Below are 26,659 nucleotides of genomic sequence, written 5' to 3'. Positions count from 1 at the left end.
GGTCTGCCCTTCTCGCACGGCCAGTCTGCATAACTCTGTTATGGCATTTTCCATTGGGACACCTAGTGTCAATTCATCGACACAATGTCGAGTGAGTGACAGATAGGGAACGTCTCGTTTACTGATGTAACCTCTGTTCCCTGATGGAGAGAACGAGACATTGTGTCCCTCCTGCCACAACACTGAACCAACCGCTGAAATGGCCGGGTCTTTGGCTCGGCTCCTCAGAGCAATACCTGATGTGTGACTGCAGCGTCAGTCCGTTTATACCTGTATGTCCGGGAAAGTGGCATGCAAATTCCACACACCAATTTCCATTGGCCTTTTCTCAAGATCAGAGATGACTGGGCTCTGCAGGAGCGACCCGTAGTGTTAACTTATCGACACAACGTCTCGTTCCCTCCATCAGGGAGTAGGGGGAGGCTGCAGACCTGGAGCCGGCAGTTTTACGCCCCTGGCAGTTTTACGCCCCTGGCAGTTTTACGCCCCTGTTGTTCCTGATGTGTCCAGTAGGGGGAGACTACATTAGTATATGACCCTAGTCCTATATCATAACAGACCTTATATAGCATCAGACCTTTTAGAAGCGACACGAATTGAGGTATTTTAAATAATCTGCTAAATTTATTGTTGTTGATTGTATTGTAATGATGCAATATTTATAAACGATTAGCTAAGATTCGATATCAATTCAAAAGATGGGTCTATAATGTATTTAGAGACAATAAAAGTAGGCTCCTTGGCCGGTCAGGCTGATGTTCTGTCTGGCTCAAACTTGGCTAACCACATATAAGTTTAAAAGCTGACCCAGTCTTCTCTTTACCCGCTCTCACTCACTTTTAAAATTCATTTAATTTTTATTTTTATCTTGTTGTCTGTCGTTAGCTTGCGTGACATGGCATCTTCTGGTAAGACCCTGTTTTTACTACTTGCATTTAAACATAGCCTACTCCACATGGTTTCTGGAGCAACATTAGAGTGGATATTGGAAATGTGTTAATTACAGTTTATGATGTGTACACAAACACATTTATAATAGGCATGTATGTATGTATGTATTTGTATGTATGCAAATCTCTCTAAGTAAAGAGTTGAACTGCACACTCACTCAAATATTTTGTCATATAATACATACATACGTCATGCATGATAAAACCCACATTAAAAACTTTGGTCCCATATGGTTTAAATGTAGATTTTGGTTTGAGTTGTTTCTTATAAATGAGATGATCTAATTATCTAATGTATATCATAATATACAGTTTTCTTAAAATAGCTTACTGATCTGGACTCAAATTTATGTGCACTTAATGTGTGTTTTATCATCCTCTGTCTTTAGTTCTTTTTAACTTGTATCTCATAAAGGTGTGTGTGTTTGCTTTAGCTACTTAAGAAAATTAAAACTCTCTCTCTCTCTAAACTTGTATAAACACCCATCTCTTTTTTCTCTCTCCAAATGAAAATTGTATTCTCTCTTCAGGTGAAGAAATAACTATACAGAGAGGTTGCAGCTTACCTGCAGCTTAACAGATGCACCTCTTGCTGTTCCCTATATCACTGTCCTTTCTGTACTTCTGCTTTTTTAAGCCCTCAAAGAAAAGTAAAGTACAAACGCATCTTCAGCTTCACTTTTCGAGGGCAGTCAGTCCATGAAGGTAGCATCATTTGTGATTTATATTTTTTCTAAAAATGTAATGAATGTTGATGTTAAATATATGCATGATTGATGTTTTAGTATTACTCAAATAAAGCTATGTCAACATTGTAAGGCCACGTTGCATATAAGTTTAACAAATAAGTTGTGCTGTGTATTATTGTCCTTCTCTGAAACATTAAGCTAATCACATGAAGTAGGAATGCAAGAAAGGGAGTGATTTTTGTTTTCTTTTCTTTCTTTTTCTTTCAGATTATACAATCCACCGGTGTGGTCTAGGTTGTGTGTCACAATTACACTACCATTGTGTATATTGTTCCTCAATAAAAATCCGACGTGACCACTTTGTGGCCCACCTGAAAGGCTGTAAGAATGCCAGTACATCAACCACCATTCTTGATGTGCCTCCCCTGACTGCCAGTACATCAACCACCATTCCTGATGTGGCTCCCCTGACTGCCAGTACATCAAACACCATTCTTGATGTGCCTCCCTTAACTGCCAGTACATCAACCACCATTCCTGATGTGCCTCCCCTGACTGCCAGTACATCAAACACCATTCCTGATGTGGCTCCCCTGACTGCAAGTAGGTCCTCCATAAAACCACAACTACGAAACAGCGTAGTTATTAAAACAAAATGCCCTCTTTGTCACATTACTGTTCAAAAAAAAAAATTTAAGAAAACATCTAGAGAGGAAACACACAAAATCTAGGGACGACATTACCCACAGTGACCAGATCAGATTCATTATGGATGTCCTTTTTCCAGAGGTAGGTCTCTTGTGTTTGTTGTGCTCTGCATGGTGTCAGATTCAAATTGTTTTTAATGTCAAATAGTTTATCCATAATGTTAGACCATTGCTCTAAAAATAATAGTTTTTGTGCTTAATATAGAAAAGGCACTTTTGATTTTGTTGTTAAAAAAAACTAAACATGGAAAACGATGCTTGGCTTATTTGGGCTGTGATAAATCTCAATTCTTTCTCTGGTAGTCCATCATCTGTGCTCTCGCTGTTGTGGGACATGTGTCCATCTTGGAGGCTGAGGAGAAATTCCTGCGAGGACCTGTCATTGACGCAAGGTACTGTAAGGATCCTATAAAGTAAAACATTTTCAAACATGACATCCTGCCATTATTTTATAACCATTGTTTCTACCACTATTCAACTTTAGCTTCTTTTTTTATTTATTTTTAATCAGTGAGCGGGAGCACTTTGACATGAGGATAAAAAAACAACTTAAGAAGAGTGGCAAGACATAGGAGTCAACTTCAGGAGTCATCCTATACATGGTGTAAATAAATAACCTTTTTTTGTGAACAACAATATTGTCTCTTTCTTTTAAATGGCCCTTGGAATTTTAGAAAAGGGTTAAATTGTGTTTGTCTTCATTAAATGCTATGTAGGACACTGTTCTGTAGCTGTATGATGACCAATTGTGAATAGTACAGCAGATATTTCATTGAGGATCCATATGATTACATGGTACTGTATGTCTAATGGGCTATATGGTTAATACCTAAATGTAACTTTATATAAATTCACAACAGCATATATCAGTCAGTCTCCTGTATATAAAAACAGTTTAAAAACAATTAATTCTACAGTAGGTCATATATCATTACTTTGTCCATCTGATCCAACTATGTGTATTAATATTTTTTAAATGTAAACAAATAGTTTTCTGTGCTGAGTGAAAAGAGAAGCCTAACTGAACATCTGGATGTTTTAATCCATAGTGCAGATAATTCCACTGTCTATAACGTTTATTTAAATAAACACATACCTAAAAATTAGTAAAAGTCTATAGACTGGACGGTTATTAATGTGTTAGTTTCCAGCGTCGATTTAATTATGTTATTTCGCCGTATATCCTTCTCCCCCTACTGGACGCATCCGGAACTGCCAGGGGCGTAAAACTGCCAGGGGCGTAAAACTGCCGGCTCCAGGTCTGCAGCCTCCCCATATAGCCATCAGGGAACGGAGGTTACGTCAGTAACCAAGACGTTTGAAACTGTCTTCTAATGTTTGGTAACACAAGGAGCAGTCATGGGATCTGATGTGCAGGAGGAGAGACTCCGCGAACTCTTCCACGCCTGCGATGTGGATCACTCAGGAAGCATCGAGAAATGGGAGTTTAAGAAAATATTTTCCGAGCTGCACGTCCGAACCACCGAGATAGATGCGATATTCTCCAGACTTGACAGCGACAAAGACGGCACGATCACTCTGGAGGAGTTTATGGACGGATTTCAGGAGTCACACCTGTTGAACGACGAGGACATGAGCCGCCACAGCGCCGGGGAAAGTTTCTCTGTCGCCTGGGAGGACTTTAAATCCCGCCTGGAGGATAAGGTGAAATTCATCCCCAGGTAAAACACCTGATAGGAAAAGAAGATCATGCATTGAAAATGTTAGAGCTGGTCATAAAATCATAAACGAATTAAATAAAGAATTATAGAGGATATCCTGTTGGAATTTCTTACATAATTTGGAACTGATTCTAAAATAATACGTATGTGATTTTTCTTTCTTTTTTCTTTTTTGTAGGGTTCCAACACAACTTTTTTGAACACTTCGTTTCCAATAATTATGACTGTGTATAATATTCCCTACTATTATGATGCCACTGTACAGGTAGAACATCAAAAGGAACCTAGAAAACAAAAAGAAAACTTAAGGATTTTAAAATTCCTAATTCCTCCCAGCGGCGTTAATAAACAATTCAATCAAATAATGTTCTTCAAGCAATAGTCTTTAAATTCTTTCAAAGATTCAAAGCCATAAACTTTGGAAGCTTTTTCAAATCTAATCAAAAAGTGTTATAGGCCTTCTACTAGTGTACTAGTCCTTCCTCAGAGTGTTAATTGTAGCAGCCTGGTAACTTCTATACAAAAAAAAAATACAGGAAATTTCCTTATCTTGTCCAAGTTATACTCTTTAGTGATTTGCAGTATATCAACTCAAAGAAACGGGACATAAAAATAAAAAAACATAAATCATCTTTTACTTGAACCCATATTCAACACATTTTGATATAATCACATATTTTATTTATTTATTTGTCTGGGACAATACACATTAATCAGACATCTCATTGATTTAAATGTGTCAGCTTTAGAAAAAATTGCCAATTTTCATTTGCTGTCAATGGCCAGGTTGATGTCAAAGTACAGAATTACACTAAAATGCTGTCTATGCACACTAGATAATTTCAAAATCACCGTACCAGTCACAACAAATCCTAAGAACATGATGTTCAAAAACAGTAGTATGATTCATAAGACAATAACGCTAACATTAAGTACCATGTTGAGAATTCTGGTTTGACTATTTTATTTTATTTTTTATTTTTTGAGAAATCACCTTAACTTGTTAGATCTATCAAATCAGCTGGAAGTCTAGTCCAGTCATGAGTTGCTCTAAAAGCAAAAGCTAAGTGACCAAAAGCACTCTTTCCTAATGGTATTTTTCAATCACCCCTAAAACCAGCCCTTGTGACTTTTCCTGTCATTTGAATGATAAACTGTTTAAATGTTGGTGGGGCAAGACAATTAAGAATGCTAAAAATCAACATATCGACAAATGTATACAAGTTTTCCCAACTCAAGAAATGATACTTGATTAAAATACGGTATTGATGCAAACTGTGTGGCTTTTTGTCTAGTACCTATAGAGCTTGTACACAGTTTCACAGGCATGAGGATAGATTTACATGTGTGTGTCCTGGTTGTCATGCAGTATGTAATATGAGGAAGAATCATCACATTCTTAAATAAAACTGCTGCCTCGTGGTCAGATTATTTCTAATAAACCTAAAATCTACCCACTTAAATTTGACTTTTTATTAACACTTCCCTCACAAAGAAAGTTGCGAAATATTTAAAAATTCATGTATTACATTAAACTTCTGGTTCAGTGTCACATTCTGCCCATTTTGTAAAGATCATACAGTGGAATTCTAAATTCAGTGTATCTGAGTCAAACGCTCACCACTTACAAATCTCATCCTCTAGACATCAAGCATACAGATATTCACAAACTTTTAGGGCAAAAAGAATAATCACACATTTTAAGTGGTCACCTCTCAGTTTCCGCCATTCTCTTTATAGTGTGCAGTACATTAAATTGTGGTTCACAGATCTTACCCATCGCAGCGCAGAGGGAACATTATCGAGTCATTGTACTTGTTCTTTGTTGTAATGCTGTGTATAGGCATTATTTGTTGATTTTACAAGTGCCAGAGATTAAACAAATGTAAATGTTCAAAGCCGCTTTAGTTTTGCCATCCACCCGTTCAGTTAGGCTGGGCAGACGAACTTTCAGCTTGGGCAGTGCTTACCTTAACCCAGCCGTAGACATGCTCCCTTATTCCACCTGTGATTCATTATTACGGAGCCCCTTTAAGACATTTTATCTGAAATAGTTTTGCTTGCCCTTGCAATAAATTGACCATGTTTTTACTACAGAAAACATATTTTAACCATGATATTTGTAGTGTAACCATAGTAAATACAGGAAAATGAAAGCTATGGTAAAAAAAAATCCTAATGTTGTAGTAACCACAAGAATGGTTACTAAACCATGGTTTCTATGTGGATACATAATACTGCATTAAAACTATGGTTTCCCCCCAAAAAATAAAACAATAATTGGGGGCCTGGGTAGCCCAGCAAGTAAAGACGCTGACTACCAGACCTGGAGTCACAAGTTCAAATCCGGGGTGTGCTGAGTGACTCCAGTCAGGCTTCCTAAGCAACCAATTGGCCCAGTTTCTAGAGAGGGTAGAGTCACGTTGGGTTAACCTTCTTGTGGTCACTATAATGTGGTTCTCACTCTCGGTGGGGCATGTGGTGAGTTGTGCATGGATGCCGTGGAGAATAGCATGAAGCCTCCACATGCACTAGGTCTCCGTGGTAACGCACTCAACAAGCCAATTGGTAAGATGTGCAGATTGACGGTCTCAGACACAGAGGCAACTGAGATCCGTCCTCCGCCACCCGGATTGAGGCGAGTCACTATGCCACCACAAGGACTTAGAGCACTTTGGGAATTGGGCATTCCAAATTGGGGAGAAAAAAGGGGAGAAAATAAAATGTATTGTTACTATAGTCACTGCAATATTACTATAGAAAAATCATGGTTTCTGTGAAAAAAGAAAAAAAGAAGAAAATGATGGTTAATCTACTAGTTTTGGTTAATACAATATTACTAGTAAAACCATGGCTTGTGCAAAAAACAAACTAACAAACAAACATAAATAAATAAAAGATGGTTAGTCTACTACAGTCATAGTTACTATAATATATATATAAAAAAAGAGAGAAAGAAAACAGTTTCTACAATCACAAACTATAGTTACCACAGCCTACTATAATAAAACTATGTTTACGCCAAAAATAGTTATTAATTTTGTAAAGCCATGGTTTTAGTACTGTAATCATAGGTAAAAAATAGTTTTTGTAAAATCATAATAACCACAAAATTATGGTATTACCATAGTTTTCATTTTCCTGCATTATTACCATACCTATCAACACTCCCGTTTTTCCCGGGAGTCTCCCGTATTTCACACCCATCTCCCGCCCCCTCCCGTTTTGTTATTTCTCCCAGGAAACTCCTGTAATTTGTATGGCCCAAACCTCGTTATATGAATAATAACATCAATATATTATTCAAAGGTTGTCCAGTTGCCAAATCTTGAATGATAGGTATCCTACTCACACAATCAACACACCATACAAATTTCAACCCATTTGTGACCTCAACCTGGCAACCTACAACCCAGTTGCGCTGTTGATATCTGCGCAGGTAGAGATGCGGGAAGCTGAATCAAGCGTCGCTGGTAGATGTGAGGCAAAGATATGCATGTCAATTTAACAACTGCTGGACGGAAGAATTTAATTTTATATATCGAAGCCATATCGACAATGCCCACGCCTTTTGCAAAATGTGTCGCACGGATTTTAATATCGGACATGGTGGGAAAAATGACGTTACACACCACATTAAATCGCAACGGCACAATTTGTATGAATTTAGCCTGCCTCTGCCATCCAGCAACCCCCCTTCTCTGAGGTCTCCCGGATTTTGGTACCCAAATGTTGACAGGTATGATTATTACTATGGATAAAAATATGTTGAAAATATGGTTACTGTAGTAAATTCATGGTAAATGTATTGCGAGGAAACACAAAACTGTTGTGAGGACACCTAAAACATCTTGCAAGGGCACTCAAACTATTGATAGGGCACATACAACTATTTTAGAAAAGAAATTCTCACCATGCCCTCTATGGGGTTCCATATACACTCACCTAAAGGATTAGTAGGAACATCATACTAATACTGTGTGTTGACCCCCTTTCGACCTTCAGAACTGCCTTAATTCTACGTGGCATTGATTCAACAAGGTGCTGAAAGCATTCTTTAGAAATGTTGGCCCATATTGATAGGATAGCATCTTGCAGTTGATGGAGATTTGTGGGATGCACATCCAGGGCACAAAGCTCCCATTCCACCACATCCCAAAGATGCTCTATTGGGTTGAGATCTGGTGACTGTGGGGGCCATTTTAGTACAGTGAACTCATTGTCATGTTCAAGAAACCAATTTGAAATGATTCGAGCTTTGTGACATGGTGCATTATCCTGCTGGAAGTAGCCATCAGAGGATGGGTACACGGTGGCCATAAAGGGATGGACATGGTCAGAAACAATGCTCAGGTAGGCCGTGGCATTTAAACGATGCCCAACTGGCACTAAGGGGCCTAAAGTGTGCCAAGAAAACATCCCCCACACCATTACACCACCACCACCAGCCTGCACAGTGGTAACAAGGCATGATGGATCCATGTTCTCATTCTGTTTACGCCAAATTCTGACTCTACCATCTGAATGTCTCAACAGAAATAGAGACTCATCAGACCAGGCAACATTTTTCCAGTCTTCAACTGTCCAATTTTGGTGAGCTCTTGCAAATTGTAGCCTCTTTTTCCTATTTGTAGTGGAGATGAGTGGTACCCGGTGGGGTCTTCTGCTGTTGTAGCCCATCCGCCTCAAGGTTGTGCGTGTTGTGGCTTCACAAATGCTTTGCTGCATACCTCGGTTGTAACGAGTGGTTATTTCAGGCATAGTTGCTCTTCTATCAGCTTGAATCAGTCGGCCCATTCTCCTCTGACCTCTAGCATCAACAAGGCATTTTTGCCCACAGGACTGCCGCATACTGGATGTTTTTCCCTTTTCACACCATTCTTTGTAAACCCTAGAAATGGTTGTGCGTGAAAATCCCAGTAACTGAGCAGATTGTGAAATACTCAGACCGGCCCGTCTGGCATCAACAACCATGCCATGCTCAAAATTGCTTAAATCACCTTTCTTTCCCATTCTGACATTCAGTTTGGAGTTCAGGAGATTGTCTTGACCAGGACCACACCCCTAAATGCATTGAAGCAACTGCCATGTGATTGGTTGATTAGATAATTGCATTAATGAGAAATTGAACAGGTGTTCCTAATAATCCTTTAGGTGAGTGTATTTCACTGTCCAATAGGAAGATATTATTCTGATGCAATACAGTTCATGTAGGGTTAAGATAAAGATGACATAATATCCAATAAGATTCTAAGAATCAAATAATATTCTGCTGGGTAAACTTTCATTTCTACAGTATATTGTTTTTTTAAATTAACATAGTGTAAAGGGATCAATGGAAAGGAGGAGGCAAGAACCGGCTTGACGATATAAATTATAGTTTAATGATAAACTTAAAAGAAGACACAAACACACACGACGGACATGTCCGTAAACAATATCTCTCTCCTGCACGATCCCCTGCAGTCAGCTTTTAACCCTCACGGAGGCATAATTAGCCTTCACGACCCGGCCCGCCCTCCGCCCTGCCACATATTAACAAATTCATTTCCAAATGCAGAAAGAAGTTGTGTAAGAAATTCAAGTATAGTGCGAAAACATCACAAAAAACAAACAGAATACAGATCATCTTAATTAAATAAAGAAGACAACCAGATGAACAAAAGCAGAAAGAAAAAGAAACCGAACTGTAAACTGAATAAGCAAATAAACTTTATAAGGTGACGCACTGTGTTTAAATTGATATAAAGAATGCAACGCAGTAATAGTTATCGGTTTATGATGATTAGTGAGGGAGAGAAGTCAGTTCTATAGGTATTGTAAAAATGGGGTCCATGTTTGTTCGTTCATTGTGATCATGTATGGATGCATTCAACTATTCCAGCTTGGAGTGTATTGTTACAGTAACAAATTGAGGCACTTATTTACTGTGATGAGAGTTTGTTCTGTCTTTCCAGTTAAGTAAAATATATTTTTTTGTCAATTAAATTAAAAGAAATAGTTTGAGATGATTAGAAATGTTTAATGCAAACACATTTTCAAGTAAAGGTATTGTGGGACACAGACCTCCTCCATCCGTCTGGCCGTCCGTCTGTCTTCTTATCTGCATTGCTGCATACAGTATATATCTACGCTATACGAATGCAATGAAAACTTTGAACAAAATTTCTATTGGAATTTCTTCTCAAAATTTGGAACAAAATAAAATTTGGAATATATTCATATAAGCTAGTTTTGTTATTTGTAACAGGTTTCATTTGTTATATAAAAGAAGTTGTGTGAACTGAAGCATCCCCAAGACTTTTTTGTTTTCCGTTGTCTAACCGTATGACATTTAACAACTTAATTGTGCCCTGCTTGTGACTTTAGACTCTGTTTGGTTGAAATACAGTTCTCAAGACAGGACAGTTGAGTTAACTGTAGCTAGCGGCTACATGAAATGCATCAGCATCATGCTTTATGCTGAGAGAACATCGATTAGTGAACACTCTCAATACTCCTCTTATTTCACTCATCTGCCATAGCATCAGAAGCCACAAGTGTCACTTGATAAAAGAGAACAGCACAGTCATGTGGCTCAGACCCATGCAATTAATCATGGGATAACTCATATGCCACTGTCTGAACCTTGGACTTAGGATAGATCTCACTGAAATGACCTGCTGGTTGAACTGTGATGCACCTCACCTGCATCTCCTTGGCCTAATGATGGACTACACTCTTAAAGTGGAATACATAGACTATCAATTAATTGCCAAAAAAACCCTTCATCAGCCAATTTAACAAAGGACAATTGCATCTATTTGAACTTCTGCAGTTAATCCAGGATGAACTTCAAAGACATTAGTCAACATCTTTGACTTGCACTGCACATAAATAAGTAATATTGGCATTAAATTCATGCTGTTTAGCCAGAGGGGAACTGGCCCCCACAGTGAGTCTGGATTCTCCCAAGGTTATTTTTCTCCATTAATCAACATCTTATGGAGTTTTGTGTTTCTTTCCCTTCGGCTTGCTCACAGGGTTTCTAAAAACAATAATTATTTAATTATTTATTTTTATACACAATTTACAATCATATTTAATCAAACTACACAATGATGACTCTAAGACTTTATTGATATTACAGTTTAATTTTCTGTTAATTAATTATTTTCTGTAAAGCTGATGTGTGTTGTGAAAAGTGCTATACAAATAAAATGACTCGACTTGATTGACAACCTGGCACCATCTTTTCCAGGTTGTGTCTTGTGATAGACTCTATTTGATAAATTGTCTAAAATATATATTTTTTTAAATCAAATAAAAAATCAAACACACAATTCTGCTTGCTAAACCCTGTTTAGTCCTTCCCAGTGCTAATTTTATGGGTGTACATTAGTGTATTTTGTACATTCGCAATGGGGCCAATGAAACAAAATGTAATGAGTTTACTGTGGCAATTTATCAATAATTATTAAAGAAGAATTACATGTAATTGTGATCCTTTAACAGTCTTCTTTTTAACGGATTGTCTTGTGTGTTTTTTTTTTTGTGGGTTTGTTCCATGTAGGGTTGACCAGGCATCAACTCTGTACCAGAACATCAGTCTGATGGAGCCCAGAATGGTGCCTCAGTATGAACAAGTTCTTTTCAGTTTCATCAAAGAGATCCGAATACTGAACACAGAGATGGAACATTTAGCACTTGTTGTAAAAAGGTGCATACACTCACATACTCTTGTGCCCACTGTGTTCTCTATATCTGATTTTCAGTACAAGGGCACAGAAACTGGGAGTTGGAATCTGCAGGGTTAAAACGTCTCAGCTACTTTCGTAACCTCTGTTCCCTGCTGGAGGGAACGAGACATTGTGTCGATGTAGGGACTCTAGGGGTCTCTCTTGAGAGCCTCGGTTACCTCTATCTTTGAGAAAAGGCCAATGCGAATTGGCGAACAGAATTTGCATGCCCGTCCCCTAGACATACAGGTGTAAAAGGAGGAAACGTGCATCTGTTCAGACAGGTTTTGAGCCGAGGAGCCGAGACTAAGGTCCCGGCCATTTCAGCGGCTTAGTACAGTATTGTGGCAAGAAGGACACAACGTCTCATTACCTCCATCAGGGAACGGTTATGACAGTACCCAAGACGTTCCCCTTCTGTCACTCATTCGATGTTGTGTCGATGTAGTGACACTAGGGGTCCCTATCTAAAAATGCCACAATATTGAACCATGTTACGTGAGCTGTTGATGCGTTCTTTTCCAATCCTATTCTTTCAGGGGAGAAGACCCAGCGGAGACCACATCCTGCCCAGCAATGGAGGTTAACATGTGGCAAATACGTCACATGGGCTTACTGGCCACATATGGAAGTGGCGCGGTGGTAGGTCCTGCCTCGACAGGGAGGAGCTCTACAAACACAGCAAACACAGAGCCGATGGCGCTAGCCCAGTTGAGACCTCAGTGTCGGAGTCCGCCAAGACACTCTCCGATGCAGCTGCGAAACTGTCTCTGAAAGAGACATCAGACTGGCCGTAAGGTGAGCCAGTCTCATCTTGGAACTGGACTGGGGCAAACGAGCATGCTGGGGAACGGGTGGTCCACAGGGATTTACCCGGCGAAACCGTGTCCGTTAAATTCCTAAAATCGCCTCCAGCATCAGTCACGCCAGCCCTATACCCGTAGGTAGAAGGTGCGACACGTGGAGCGGCTAGAGTGGCCACGACCGTTCTCGCAGTGAGAACATGAGCCGTCCACAAAAGCTGCCTCTGTGTGATCACTGCCCAGACACGAGAGGCAGTGCCCATGGCCGTCAGAAGCAGAGAGGTAACGACCGTATCCAGGAATGACACAAAGATGGAATGCCATCTTAAAAAAGGTGCGTCATTAAAAAGACGTTCAACGTCAATGTGTTTACTCTTTTAGAGAAATATATATATATATATATACTCTTTTAGAGGGCTGTCGAAGCACTCTGGTGTAGTCCCGTAGAGAAAAGAAGAGAAAAGCCACTGAAATGCGCCATATTTCCAACAGTGTTTGATCTTTAGAGGTGAGTGGAACAGCAGTGGAATTTACTCAGCTCGCTGAAACACAACCGCTCGGCACCGAAGAAAAAATCTGTCTGATGCTTCCCTCTTTTTATACCCTTGTATCTGGGAGAGGGGCATGCAAATTCTGTTCGGCAATTCTCATTGGCCTTTTCTCAAAGATAGAGGTAACCGAGGCTCTCATGAGAGACCCCTAGTGTCACTACATCGATACAACGTCGAGTGAGTGACAGAAGTTGAAATAAAGGTACCTCAACTTAAATGGATTATGGTCCTGTAATGCCCCAAACACCAGCCTAATAACAAGAAATGTTATCTTGTTTTATCAACTGTGAGAAATAAAGTCACAAATAAAGCCGCATTTACTAAAATAATCACCTGTGTGTTATATGTGGCAAAAGAGTTGATAATGTACCGTGACTTCTATGCAACATCAAAGCTGCAATACAATCTTTGAAAGCAGTCATCATCGGCTTGCAGTCATTGTTTGTCTCAGTTTTGCATTCGTAGTAGAATAACATTATACTGTATATACTAATCGCTATCTCAGATAAATCAAATTGGTTGACTTTAGCTTAATTTTTAATAAACTTACAATCAAGTCACCTTTACTTCCACCTGCAATTCCTAATCCAGTTTTCTTGAGCCAAATAAGTAACATATATTTCTTTAACTCTTTCCCTGCCAGCGTTTTTAAAAAAAGTTGCCAGCCACCGCCAGGGTTTTTGACGATTTTCGCTAAACTTTAATGGCCCGCAGAATATTTTCTTCCATGAATATATGAAGATGCTATATATCACAATAAAGATCTGAGCCTCTGCTTTTAGGCAAACGATTTTATTTTATCTTCATTTGTTCTTTTTTTATTGCCACTTGAACAGAGGTAGGTTTTGTCAAAAACAACATTTCGGACAAAAAGCTGAGAAAAAGGCATTTTTATCAAACAAGTGCTTTAGTATTAGTATGGTGTTCCACTTCACGTTTGAGACGATCGCAGTCTGTTTCTTTGATCAAAGAGTTGCGTACTCTTTCAAAACGTGCGTGCGGGTCTTCCTTACCGTATACCACCTAAAACACGGATACCCGAAAATTCCGTGTTTGGCGGGGAAAGAGTTAAGGGAAATTGGATGGCATGTTTTGATGTAATTTGATTTTCAGTGGGTTTCTCTTAGAATAAATGTTCTTAGTAGAACTTGCAAATGTTATTCTTCACAGTCAGGCTGTAAAATGCTTTCTGGTACTAATTAAAACTTTTATTTTGGAATAGAGCACTGTTGCTGTGTATGTGATGAGTGATGTGATGTTATGGTGTTTGGTCTTTGCTCAGATCTCAGGATCAATCAGCTATACAGTTGAGTGAGATGGAAGAAGAGATGGATTACCGCATCCACACCACAGAGAGAAACGCACGTCTACAGGTGGGGAGACAAACACACAACAGCAATATAGAGTAATTGACATTTCATATACAGTGGCCTGCTATTTTGTTTAGTTATCTCCACCAACAAAAATAGTTGTTTTTTATGTAGGAAATATGGACAAGCGGGATCATAAAAAAGGAAATAGTTTTAGTGCTTTTAAAAGCCACTTGTCCAATCAAATAAGAGGACCAGAACTAGCTGGTTTATATTGTTTCAGTGTATACGTTTTTTTCTTCTTCTTTGTACCATGCTGTGTAGCCCCGCCCATTGTGAAATTCCATCTGTCCAAAACGCTGCCCAACTGTTAATTAAACATATATTTTCTGATTGGATGCTATGACAGCATCACACACATGATAATGTTCTCTTGATAAGTCCATCCATCATTAGTTCTCCCAAAAATGAAAATTCTCTTATCATTTACTCACCATGAAGACTTTCTTTCTTCTGCTGAACACAAATTAAGTTTTATCTCATCTTTGTCGGTCTTTATAATGTGAATGGCCAGAACTTTGAAAAGAACTCCAAAAAGCACACAAATCCTTTTGTGTGTCCTTTTTTAATATAAATTAAGTCCTTTTTTTAATATAAATGTCCACTTTTAATATGAACCTTTATGTTATCAAAACAATGGCACATCATGAACGGTGCATTCATATTGTAAATGCACATTTTCCATCCTTTTATATTTGCAAAGTATGATTTGTAGCAAGGGATTGTATTTCCTTTGCTTTTTTTTATGAAATATTGAATCTTTGCTTCTAAAATGCAGAAATGTTCTGATGTGTATGTTTCACCATCACTGTAATTAATTATGAATATTCTAATTGAATGTATTTAGGAATTTCAGTTGTTGTTTTTGTATTATGCCTATGGACAAGGTTGTAGTTGATAGACAATGCTTGATGAATTGGTTTGCCATGAAATCATGTGAGTGTTTTGGATTGTATTCAAGGCGTAATTTTAACATGATGTCACATTTTAGAACTGACAGTCTTCTGCAGTCTTGTGTTTTCTCTTGTTCCTAACCCTGTTCTTTATCTTAAACCCATGTTGACCACTTATCTCATTATGTAACTCGAGCCGAATTCACTGTTTGCTCAACTGCGCCTGTTCAAGTTCCTCTGAAAAGTTAGAATTTACACCTATTAACACTCTGAAAACTTACCTTTCCTTATTACATATCAGTTTCATGTCTTCTAAAAATATTTTGAATCTTTTGTGTGGAATCTTTTAGATTAAAACCCCTTTATGATGGTTACTCTTGTTTGCATTTATGCAGTCATTATTCTCCATGAATTAATTTTCTTTTCCATGGACAATTTGGATTTTTACATTAATTGTAATTTTATAATTTTAAATTTAATAAATGCACATTTTATATTTATACAAACATTTTACCCAATGCATGTTTTAGTCCTTATATTCATTTAGTCCTTATATTCATTTTCTCTATACACCACCAAAATGGATTTGAAATGAAACGAACAAGATGTGCTTTAACTGCAGACTTTCAGCTTTAATTTGAGGGTATTTACATCCAAATCAACACAATTGACCCGACTTCGGATAAGCGGTTGAAGATGGATGGATGGATGGATGGATACATACAAATCAGGTGAACGGTGTAGGAATTACAACAGTTTGTAAATGTGCCTCCCACTTTTCAAGGGACCAAATGTAATGGGACAATTGGCTGCTCAGCTGTTCCATGGCCAGGTGTGTGTTATTCCCTCATTATCCCATTTACAAGGAGCAGATAAAAGGTCCAGAGTTCATTTCAAGTGTGCTATTTGCATTTGGAATCTGTTGCTGTCAACTCTCAATATGAGATCCAAAGAGCTGTCACTATCAGTGAAGCAAGCCATCATTAGGCTGAAAAATCAAAACAAACCCATCAGAGAGATAGCAAAAACATTAGGTGTGGCCAAATCAACTGTTTGGAACATTCTTAAAAAGAAAGAACGCACCGGTGAGCTCAGCAACACCAAAACACCCGGAAGACCACGGAAAACAACTGTGGTGGATGACCGAAGAATTCTTTCCCTGGTGAAGAAAACACCCTTCACAACAGTTGGCCAGATCAAGACCACTCTCCAGGAGGTAGGTGGATGTGTGTCAAAGTCAACAATCAAGAGAAGACTTCACCAGAGTGAATACAGAGGGTTCACCACAATATGTACACCATTGGTGAGCCTCAAAAATGGGAAGGCCAGATTAGATTAGATCTAAAAAACAACATCCTATGGACAGATGAGACAAAGATCAGATGAGACAAAGATCAGTGATGGGAAGAGAAAAGTATGGAGAAGGAAAGGAACTGCTCATGATCCAAAGCATACCACCTCATCAGTGAAGCATGGTGGTGGTAGTGTCATGGCGTGGGCATGTATGGCTGCCAATGGAACTGGTTCTCTTGTATTTATTGATGATGTGACTGCTGACAAAAGCAACAGGATGAATTCTGAAGTGTTTCGGGCAATATTATCTGCTCATATTCAGCCAAATGCTTCAGAACTCATTGGACGGCGCTTCATAGTACAGATGGACAATGACCCGAAGCATACTGCGAAAGCAACCAAAGAGTTTTTTAAGGGAAAGAAGTGGAGTGTTATGCAATGGCCAAGTCAATCACCTGACCTGAATCCGATTGAGCATGCATTTCACTTACTGAAGACAAAACTGAAGGCAAAATGCCCCAAGAACAAGCAGGAACTGAAGACAGTTGCAGTAGAGGCCTGGCAGAGCATCACCAGAGATGAAACCCAGCGTCTGGTGATGTCTATGCGTTCCAGACTTCAGGCTGTAATAGACTGCAAAGGATTTGCAACCAAGTATTAAAAAGTGAAAGTTTGATTTATGATTGTTAATCTGTCCCATTACTTTTGGTCCCTTTAAAAGTGGGAGGCACATATACAAACTGTTGTAATTCCTACACCGTTCACCTGATTTGGATGTAAATACCCTCAAATTAAAGCTGAAAGTGTGCACATCTTGTTAGTTTCATTTCAAATCCATTGTGGTGGTGTATAGAGCCAAAAAGATTAGAATTGTGTCGATGTCCCAATATTTATGGACCTGACTGTGTATATATATATGTTGTAAAACTTACAACATAAATATATATATATATATATATATATATATATATATATATATATATATATATATATATATATATATATTTGTTTTGTTTTTACAACATATTTATTTATTATGTTTTTTATCATTTAAGTCCTTATTTTCTTTTAAAAATGTCATAAAATTTACCAAAAAATTAAGTGTAATAGATGTAATTTAAGTAATGCCATTTTTAGTCCTTAGTTATTTTTATTTTTTTCTCCTCCAGGAGTCTAAAAAAGCTGATGCAGCTCTGAGCAGCATGAAACACCAGTATGAGTCTCAGATCTGTGAACTTCAGCAGAAAATACAGATCCTGCAGATGGTGACTAGTAACCCTTACTAAGTTCTCCTAATAACAGACTAATAAAGTTCTCTTTTGCTGAATAGTTTTAGTTTAATTAAATGACAATATTTAGATAGGATTTGTTTTTGTTCCTCTTCTGTCACTCATTCGACATTGTGTCGATGTAGTGATACTAGGGGTCGCTCTTGAGAGCCCCGAACACTTCCCATTCTTTGAGAAAAGGCCAATGATAATTGGCGAACGGAATTTGTTGATGGTTCATGTTCTCATTGCGAGAATATGACCATGGCAACATTGCGGTTGTGGCTTTCCTTCTTCCAGGGGAAAGCCACTCTAGCTGCTCCCTCGCTGCACCTTCTACCCACGGGTATGAGGCCGGTCCAGCTGGCGCTGGAGGCGATTTCGGGAGTTCAATGGATGTTCAATGGGTAATTCCCAGCGGACATCCCATTCCCCAGTATACTCATTTGCTCCTGTCCGGTTCTGAAATGAGACCAGCCTGCCTCATGGCCAGCATGACATCTCTTTCGGGGCCTGTGAGCAGGATGATTCTTTGTATCGCTGCATCGGAGAGTGCACTGGCGATGTCGGATGCTGACAAGGAACCCTCCACCCTCCCCTGAGCGCTCGCAGCTTGATGATTGGTTCCTGGGTTCGGGGGCCTTTCACGGCCATGCCCCCCTCCCCGGTCCCTTTCTTCCACGAGGTGAACAACAAACTGACAAGGTCATGGAGGAATACTTTCGCTGCCTGAAACAGACTTCCGGGTTCGTCCGCTCTCATTACCCTCGACGGCGGGGCGGTCCACGGGTACACGGAAGTCCCTTAGGTAGATAAGGTGGTTGCGATGCACCTGTTCCCGTAAAACGGCGCCACCTGGCAGGATCTACTGGCGCTCCTCTCCAGAGCCTGTAGGACTACGTCGTCGCTGGTGATCAAAGCCTACAGTGCCGCTGGACAGGTCGACTCCGCCCTGCATGACATGGCCATTCTGCAGGTACACCAGGCCAAGGAATTCAAAGAACTGCACGTGGGTAGTCCTAATCATGACGTGATGCTGGAGCTGCACTCACCGGAAGGGTCCTAAGCGCCCCTGAGATGGATGACCCAGGGAGTGAGACATCCGCTCCAGACCTGGTATCCAGACCACTCCATCCCCCGCTGGAGGGCCGGGAGGTAAATCCTTTATTCCTTTTCTCTTGTGTTCACCGCACCCCTAACAGGCTGCGGTACCCACATTGTCAAAAAGAGAGCTGTTTCCTCACTCCTTGGGTCACATATTTGGGATTTATGACCGCCGTTGTCATGGTGACAAGACACAAAGCATGCGCAGCAAGGGTCCCGAGCATGTGCAGCAAGGGTCCTGAGCACGCGCAGCAGGGTCCACGTACCCCCCGCCTGGAGCTTCACCCTCGTGGCCCCATATTGGCCCATTCAGACATGGTTCTCGGACCTCAGCTCCTCGCGACAGCACCTCCCTGGCAGATTCCCCTGAGGAAGAACCTTCTTTGTAAAGTAGGGGGCACCATCTAGCATCCATGCCCAGACCTCTGGAGCCTCTAAGTCTGGCCCTTGGATGGAACACAGAAGATCTAAGTGGCCAACCACCAGCAGTCGTAGACACCGTCACTCAAGCCGGAGCTCCCTAAACCAAGCAGCTTTATGCCCTGAAGTGGCATTAGTTCACGATTTGGTGTTATTCCCGAGCCGAAGACACCCAGAAATGCGCAGTTGGGTCAGTGCTTTCCTTCCAGCAGGAGAGGGTTGAAGGGCAGCTGTCCCCCTCCACCTTGAAGGTATATGCAGCCGCTAGAGCGACCCACCATGACGCAGTGGACAGTAAGCCCTTAGGAAAGCACCCGAGGCTGAATCCTCCAAGGCCATGCCTCTTACCCTCAAAGGATCTCTTCGCTGTCCTCCTGGGGCTTTGGGGAGCCCCCTTTGAGCCGCTAGAGTCAGTCAAGCCGAAAGCCCTCACCTTGAAGACAGCCCTCCTGATTGCGCTCACCTCCATCAAGAGGGTTGGGGACCTGCAAGCATTTTCTGTCAGCAACACTTGCCTAGAGATGTCATCCGGAGGCCCCGGCCGGGCTATGTGCCCAAGGTTCCCACGACCCTCTTCAGGGATCAGGTGGTGAGACTGCAAGCGCTGTCCCGGGAGGAGGTAGACACAGCCCTGTCTTTGCTGTGTCCGGTGCTTGCTTTGCTTACATATTTGGATCTCATGCAGAGGTTTAGACGCTCTGAGCAGCTCTTCATCTGCTTTGGCAGACAGCAGAAAGAGAATGCTGTCTCCAAACAAAGGCTTGCCCACTGGATAGTGGATGCCATTGCTCTGGCATACCAGGCTCAGGCAGTGCCCGCCCCTTTGGGAATACGAGCACACTCTACTAGGAGTGTGGCATCCTCGTGGGAACTGGTCAGTGGCACCTCTCTAGTAGACATCTGCAGAGCAGTAGGCTGGGCTATACCAACACCGTTGCAAGATTTTACAATCTCTGTGTTGAGCCGTTTTCGTCCCGTGTTTTGTCAGATACGAACAGGTAGAGTTTGGTAATATGGAGCAGCTGGCCGGGTGTATCGCTTGCGTATAGCGCCTTTCCCCTCCCCTGTGGTGAAAATTAATTGGCCTTTTCTCAAAGAATGAGAGGTGTTCAGGTCTCTCGAGCGACCCCTAGTGTCACTACATCGACACAACTTCTCGTGCCCTCCATCAGGGAATGGAGGTTATGACAATAACCATGACATTTGTCTTAGAATGAGGACCAAAATAGGAGCACCAGCCTTAAAGATGAAACCTCAGCACTGAAACGAAAGAACAACGACCTGACGCTGGTATGATTCTCATTAAAGTTTGAATAGACCATCAATAAGTTTGTTAGATAGATAGATATACTGTGTGTATATGTATGTATATATATATATTAGGGCTGTCAATCGATTAAAACAGTTTTAATCAAATTAATTACATGGTGTCTCGATTAATTAATCGCATATACAAGTATTTGCTGAGAAAGCCCCTTATATAACAATAATTCAATATATAAAGATTATACTTATTTATATCAATATATAATTATACATAGTTATCTTGAAATATTAAAAAAAATTGTGTGTGAAATATACATTTTTTATTTTTATATATATATATATATATATATATATATATATATATATATAATAAAAAATATTCAGATATTTAAAATATTCAGATATTTAAAATGCATGACGTTCTTGTAGCAGAAGAGTTAATCATTGATAAGACAAAACAAAAAGTGGCTTTAGAATACAATGTATTGTTTACTACCATATTAATTGATTAATCATAAGTCAATCATTGGCATACAGTTCACAGTAATCCATTTCACAAGTGAATTTGTCAATCAGTTGGAGATTTATTATGAGGGCTTGTTTAAGAGCCCATCAATCTACACCTGGGTCAGACATGCTTGTGTAGCATCTCGGGTGCGTTGCATCATAAACATAAAATGTTTAGTTCACTGTTTCAAGTTAAATATAGTTTAATACTCAATCTTTAAACACATCTTGAGATCCCTTAGTTCGCATTTGCGCTCCTTCAAGTGTTTTGAACACAAGAACGTAACGCAAGTCTGTGTTGTGGGTTGTTTTCTTCACTGTATAAACCGTGCGTTGCTCATACAGCTGAAATTTCACTTACTGTAAACAGGTGGTACTACAAGCTTGCATTTCTCAGGAATCTTCCTTATTATGGTGCGAATAATTGCTTACATTTTTTAACGCGTTATTTTTTTGTCAAATTAATCGCACTGAATTAATGCTTAAATTGACAGCCCTAATATATATATATATTCTTATGTCCTTTCAGCAAAACCAAAAGTTGAAGCAAGAGCTGTTAGAGTCCCACACAAATGTTGCATTCCTGCAGAGTGATCTGGACTCTCTCAAGAGTGATCTCACAGACCAAAGCATCAACTTTGAACGGTACTCTTTCTTTGTTTCTGTGTGTTTGTGTGTTTGATGCAACATCATCAGTGACTTTGTCATACTGTATCTGCCCAGCAATCACATGGATGATACTAATTTTCTCAAAACCACTGAGGCAATCTTGTGTCATGGTGTACCTATACTGTTGATCATGGTTCTCTTATGTTTGTTCAGAATGTAAGAATGCATTATGAAAATCCATAATCCTAACCATATAGCCTTTAAGGCTGAGTAGCCTGTAAGGTACAACTCGGGGCACCTTTCTCCCATCGCAATCTTGCAAACTTTGTGCGAGAGAGGTACTCTGGCGTGCTGCCCCTGAGAGAATTGACGCCCTAGGCGGCTACCTATATCACCTATGCCAGGATCCACTACTGACAAGTCTAGAAATATCAGCTATAAAAGATAAAGCTGTAACAATAACAACACACTTGTTGATTGTGTTTGTACAGAGATGAAGCTCTGATGAAATGCTTCTCTGAAGAGAGAGAGAACCTGGAGAGACAGATCGAGGTGCTTCAGTGAGTTAACCTGCACAACACAAGAAGACACTTCAACAAACGACACTGTAGTACCACTAGAAACTCTCCATGCACACATCAAATGTACAGTGCCTTCGCAAAGTATTCACCACTTCATTTGTTTTGCATTATGTTTATTAATTCCAGCTTCCTTTGTTCTGAGATGAAATTCACAACCTACATTTTTGCTAAATTATTTGTACGTAGCTCGGGTAGCTATGGTAAGGAGGTAAAGCATTAACCTTAACCTATTCTGTTTGGTAGAATATTTCTGTAACGTTGTAAGACGATGACATAGTGAGAAACCAAGTGCAGTTTATTAACCAAACGTGAAAACTAAAATCCTAACTTATAAACGTGAACTAAACATTAACATGAACTTGACTTGAACTAAAACTGGACTTGACATAAACTAGACTTGACTTGACTTGGCATGAACAAAACAACAAAGTTACATTCACATTCAATACTTGACAATGGAAAACATGAGGGCTTAAATACACAGACATGGATAACAAGAGAACCAATGAACAGACAGAACTATAAACAAGATAACAAGACTAATAAACTAAAATCAATGACAAACTAGAACTGATAATGAGTAACAAGACAATAAACCAATGAAAACAAGACAATTGAACATGGAGGGAAACAGGAATCACATGACTAGGGATATTGGAACTAAACTTTTCAAAATAAAAGACATACAAGAACACACACACACAATATTACAATTTCACTTGCTTTTAGTGCCACTCAGTGGACATTTCCCCTCGAAACTGCTGCAAAATGTGAAATGAACTGTGTAATAATTATTTTTCCTCTTTCAAAGATGATAAATTTAACACAGAGTAAATTAATCAAAGAGCTAGTACTTTGCTCATATTACTTGGCAGCAATTAAAGAGTGTTCCCTATCTGTCACTCACTCAATGTTTTGTCGATGTAGTGACACTAGGGGTTGCTCTTGAGAGCCCCAAACACCTCTGATCTTTGAGAAAAGGCCAATGGGAATTGGCGAGTGAAATTTGCATGACACTCCCACGGACATATGGGTACATACGTTTGCCCTTGTCCAGTACTGGGATAAGACAGGCAGCTCACCTCAGTGCTAGTTTAATGTCTCTTTTGGAGCTCGTGAGCAGGATGAGCTCTCGATCGCAGCAACGGAGAGCAGGTCTTCACAGTCGGAAAATGACTCGACTGGGCTTCCACCTTCGTGTGTGGTTGCCCAGTCTGAGGCCAAAGTGGAGCTGACCACCATGTTTGCCCGGGCTGCCGTGAGTGTTGGGCTGGAGTGGAACCCTCCACCCTTCCCTGAGCCCTCGCAGCTTGCTGATTGGTTCATGGGTTCGAAGTGCCATTCACGGCCGCACCCTCCCCTGGTCCAATTGTTCAACTCATAAAGTCGTGGAGGGCACCTTTTACTGTCTGGAGCCGAATTCTGGGTTTGTCCCCTCTCACTACCCTTGATGGTGGGGAGGCCAGGTGGTACACAGAGATTCCTGTGTAGATAAGGTGGTTGTGGAAAACCCCCAGAGATGTGCAGTCGGGTCAGTGCTCTCCTTCCTGCAGGAGAGGCTGTAGGGGTGGCTGGCCCCTTACACCTAGTGGCGCACCATGACACGGTGGACGGTAAGTCCCTGGGGAAGTACGACCTGACCATCAGGTTCCTGAGACGTGGCAGGAGGCTGAATCCTCTTTCCCTCGTGGGATCTCTCTGCGGTCCTCCTGGGCCTGTGGAGAGCCCCGTTTGAGCCCCTAGAGTCAGTTGAGCTAAAGGTGGTCTCATTGAAGGCTGCCCTCCTGATTGCACTCACGTCCATCAAGAGGTTTGGGGACCTGCAGGCGTTCTGTGTCAGCGACACCTGCCTGGAGTTCGGTCCGGAGTACTCTCACGTGGTCTTGTAACCTTGACCGGGCTATGTGCCCAAGGTTCCCACAACCCCTTTTAGGGATCAGGTGGTGAGCCTGCAAGCGCTGCCCTGGTCGCAGACCAAGCCTTATCGTTGCTGTGTCCAGTGCATGCTTTGCACATCTATTTGGATCGCACGTGGAGCTTTAGATGCTCTGAGCAGCTCTTTGTCTGCTTTGGTAGACAGCGGAAACAGAATGCTGTCTCCAAACAGAGGCTTGCCCACTGGATCATGGATGCCATTGCATTGGCACCTCTCTAGCAAACATCTTCAGGGCGGCGGGCTGAACAAAACTTGAGACCTGTGCAAGATTTTATAATTTCCGGGTTGAGCCAGTTTCATCCTGTGTGTTATCAGGTACGAGCAGGTAAGTATCCGGGGCAGCTGGCCGGGTGTACCACTTGCGTACCCTCCGGGAGGGGAAGACGAGCGGTGGACCTTGGATGTCTTGCCTCCCTAGCCCTGCGGATGGCGAATTCAGTGGAGGAATGTGTAGCCGGGCCCAGTACTTGTGCTAGGATGCCCTGTACTGGGGTAGGTGCTCCACATGTGCTGGTTACCTGTGGTTACCCTGTGATATATTTTCCATGGTACGGTTTCCCTGTTGGTAGATCTGCGTCTCACTTGGGCAGAGCTCCCTTTGCCACCGGTCACCGCATTTGTAGAGCTCCTCCCATCCGGGTAGGACCTACCACGGCACCTCTTCCATGTGTAGCTGGGAAGCCCATGTGATGTATTTGCCACATGTTAACCTCCCCTTTGGGCAGGATGTGGTCTCCACAGTGTCATTTCCTCCTGGGAAAGAACACCTTCCCCCACGTGAATACATTTGGTAAAAATATTTCACTCTTTGAGGAGAAAACTATGCGACGTGCTTGGGGTGTTGGGGGAGGCTACGTGCAGACCGAGTGCTTGCATCTGCACCTGCAGTCCACGTAACACATTTCAGCTAGTTGTGGCATTTTGTAGTGTCACTACATCAACACAACGTCAAGTGAGTTACAGATAGGGAACATCTTGGTTACTGTTGTAACCTCCGTTCCCTGATGGGGGAATAAGATGTCGTGTCCCTCTTGCCGCCACAACGCTGTACTACCCACTAGTAGACAGGGACCCTGTCTCGGCACTTTAGTGCAAAACCCGAATGAGTGATTGAGAGCCAGCTCTCCTACTGTTGCCACAGTAAAGATTACTTTAATGTGGCAACAATTTTGCAAAACAAAATTGTACACGTTTTGCTGCGGTTTCCCTCTGAAATGTCCAGTGGGGGGTGCCAAAAGTGAGTGAAATGGTGTTGTAATCAGACAAGGTTTTAAAGGTAAATATTAGATGGAGGTTTTAATGAGTTAAACGTTCTTCCTTAAACTTAAACATAAACCAACCAATAGTGTTCTTAAATCAAATGAGAGGTGATCAAAACAGACATCCCTACCCTAAACCTAACCGATAGTGTCCAAAACCAAAATGAAAAATGAAAACCACATTTCCTGAAGCAACCACTCTTGTGTCGCTCTGACACTTGTCTCACGTGTCAGTTTGCGTGCTTGTTTGGGTTCAAACCATGGTCTCCCGAGTCCAAATCAGGCGAACTATTCCAATGCGAACTATCGCATTGGAATAAGTGTGAAAATTTTGGTGAGTCTGTAATACAAGCATTCAAATGTATAATTTTATTAAATTATGCATTAGACCAAAAGTGTTTTGATATCATAACATATCAGTGTGAGATATAGAGCAAAAAATAAGTGTTCATAAAGTCATAATCAGCCGTTATACTCATGATTTGTGCGAAAGTGAATAAAACACACAGTTGTTGTAGCGCCTCAAGTGTTAATTTCAAAAAGGAAACTCGGTGAAACTTTGAACGTGGCACTAAAACTAACATTCTTTCTATAAGACTAGGTTGCATGATCCAAATATGTTTAACATTTAATTCTTGAATTCATTTTAAAATTTTGATTATTAGTGCTTTAATTTAATTTTTGGAAACACAGAATTATCGTAAAATTATGAATTTGGGCTGAATACTTTTTGTACCAGAGCCAAATTAGGTAGAAAAGTCAAGAGGTGTTTGCAGAAGTCTGTAATACTTAGTAGTTTTATGCTTTTGTAGTTTTTCTTGAATTATTGTTGTGTTATATCTGTTATGTTCTCTTCTGTTTACCCAGGGCAGCAAACAGAAAGCTCCATGACAGTAATGACGGTCTACGTGCAGCGCTAGAGAGCAGTCAGGGTAAAAGACAGACTTCGGTGAGCAATTCTATAGCCCCCTGTGTGTCGACACATTTCCTTGTAAATGTTGTTGGTAGATGGATTAAGCTATCTGCAAGCAACGTTTAAGGTGCAGACTAATA

At 40.7% G+C, this 26,659-nt stretch overlaps 1 protein-coding gene across 1 annotated transcript in view; it reads left to right on the top strand.

Moving 5' to 3' along the window:
• Positions 1-3,705: 3,705 nt before the first annotated feature.
• rasef (RAS and EF-hand domain containing) overlaps positions 3,706-26,659 on the top strand; it is a 41,247-nt gene continuing 18,293 nt past the window's right edge. The window contains exons 1-8 of the mRNA XM_052109066.1: positions 3,706-4,028; positions 11,581-11,727; positions 14,383-14,473; positions 17,826-17,921; positions 20,661-20,738; positions 21,751-21,866; positions 22,322-22,390; positions 26,474-26,555. Of these exons, the coding sequence (XP_051965026.1) occupies positions 3,706-4,028; positions 11,581-11,727; positions 14,383-14,473; positions 17,826-17,921; positions 20,661-20,738; positions 21,751-21,866; positions 22,322-22,390; positions 26,474-26,555 (1,002 nt within the window). The remainder of the gene's footprint in view (positions 4,029-11,580; positions 11,728-14,382; positions 14,474-17,825; positions 17,922-20,660; positions 20,739-21,750; positions 21,867-22,321; positions 22,391-26,473; positions 26,556-26,659) is intronic.

The sequence above is a fragment of the Xyrauchen texanus genome, chromosome 37, assembly GCF_025860055.1.
Source record: "Xyrauchen texanus isolate HMW12.3.18 chromosome 37, RBS_HiC_50CHRs, whole genome shotgun sequence".
Classification (NCBI taxonomy): Eukaryota; Metazoa; Chordata; class Actinopteri; order Cypriniformes; family Catostomidae; genus Xyrauchen; species Xyrauchen texanus.
The sequence above is the reverse complement of the archived record's forward strand: the minus strand, read 5'-3'. Positions and strand labels throughout refer to the sequence as shown.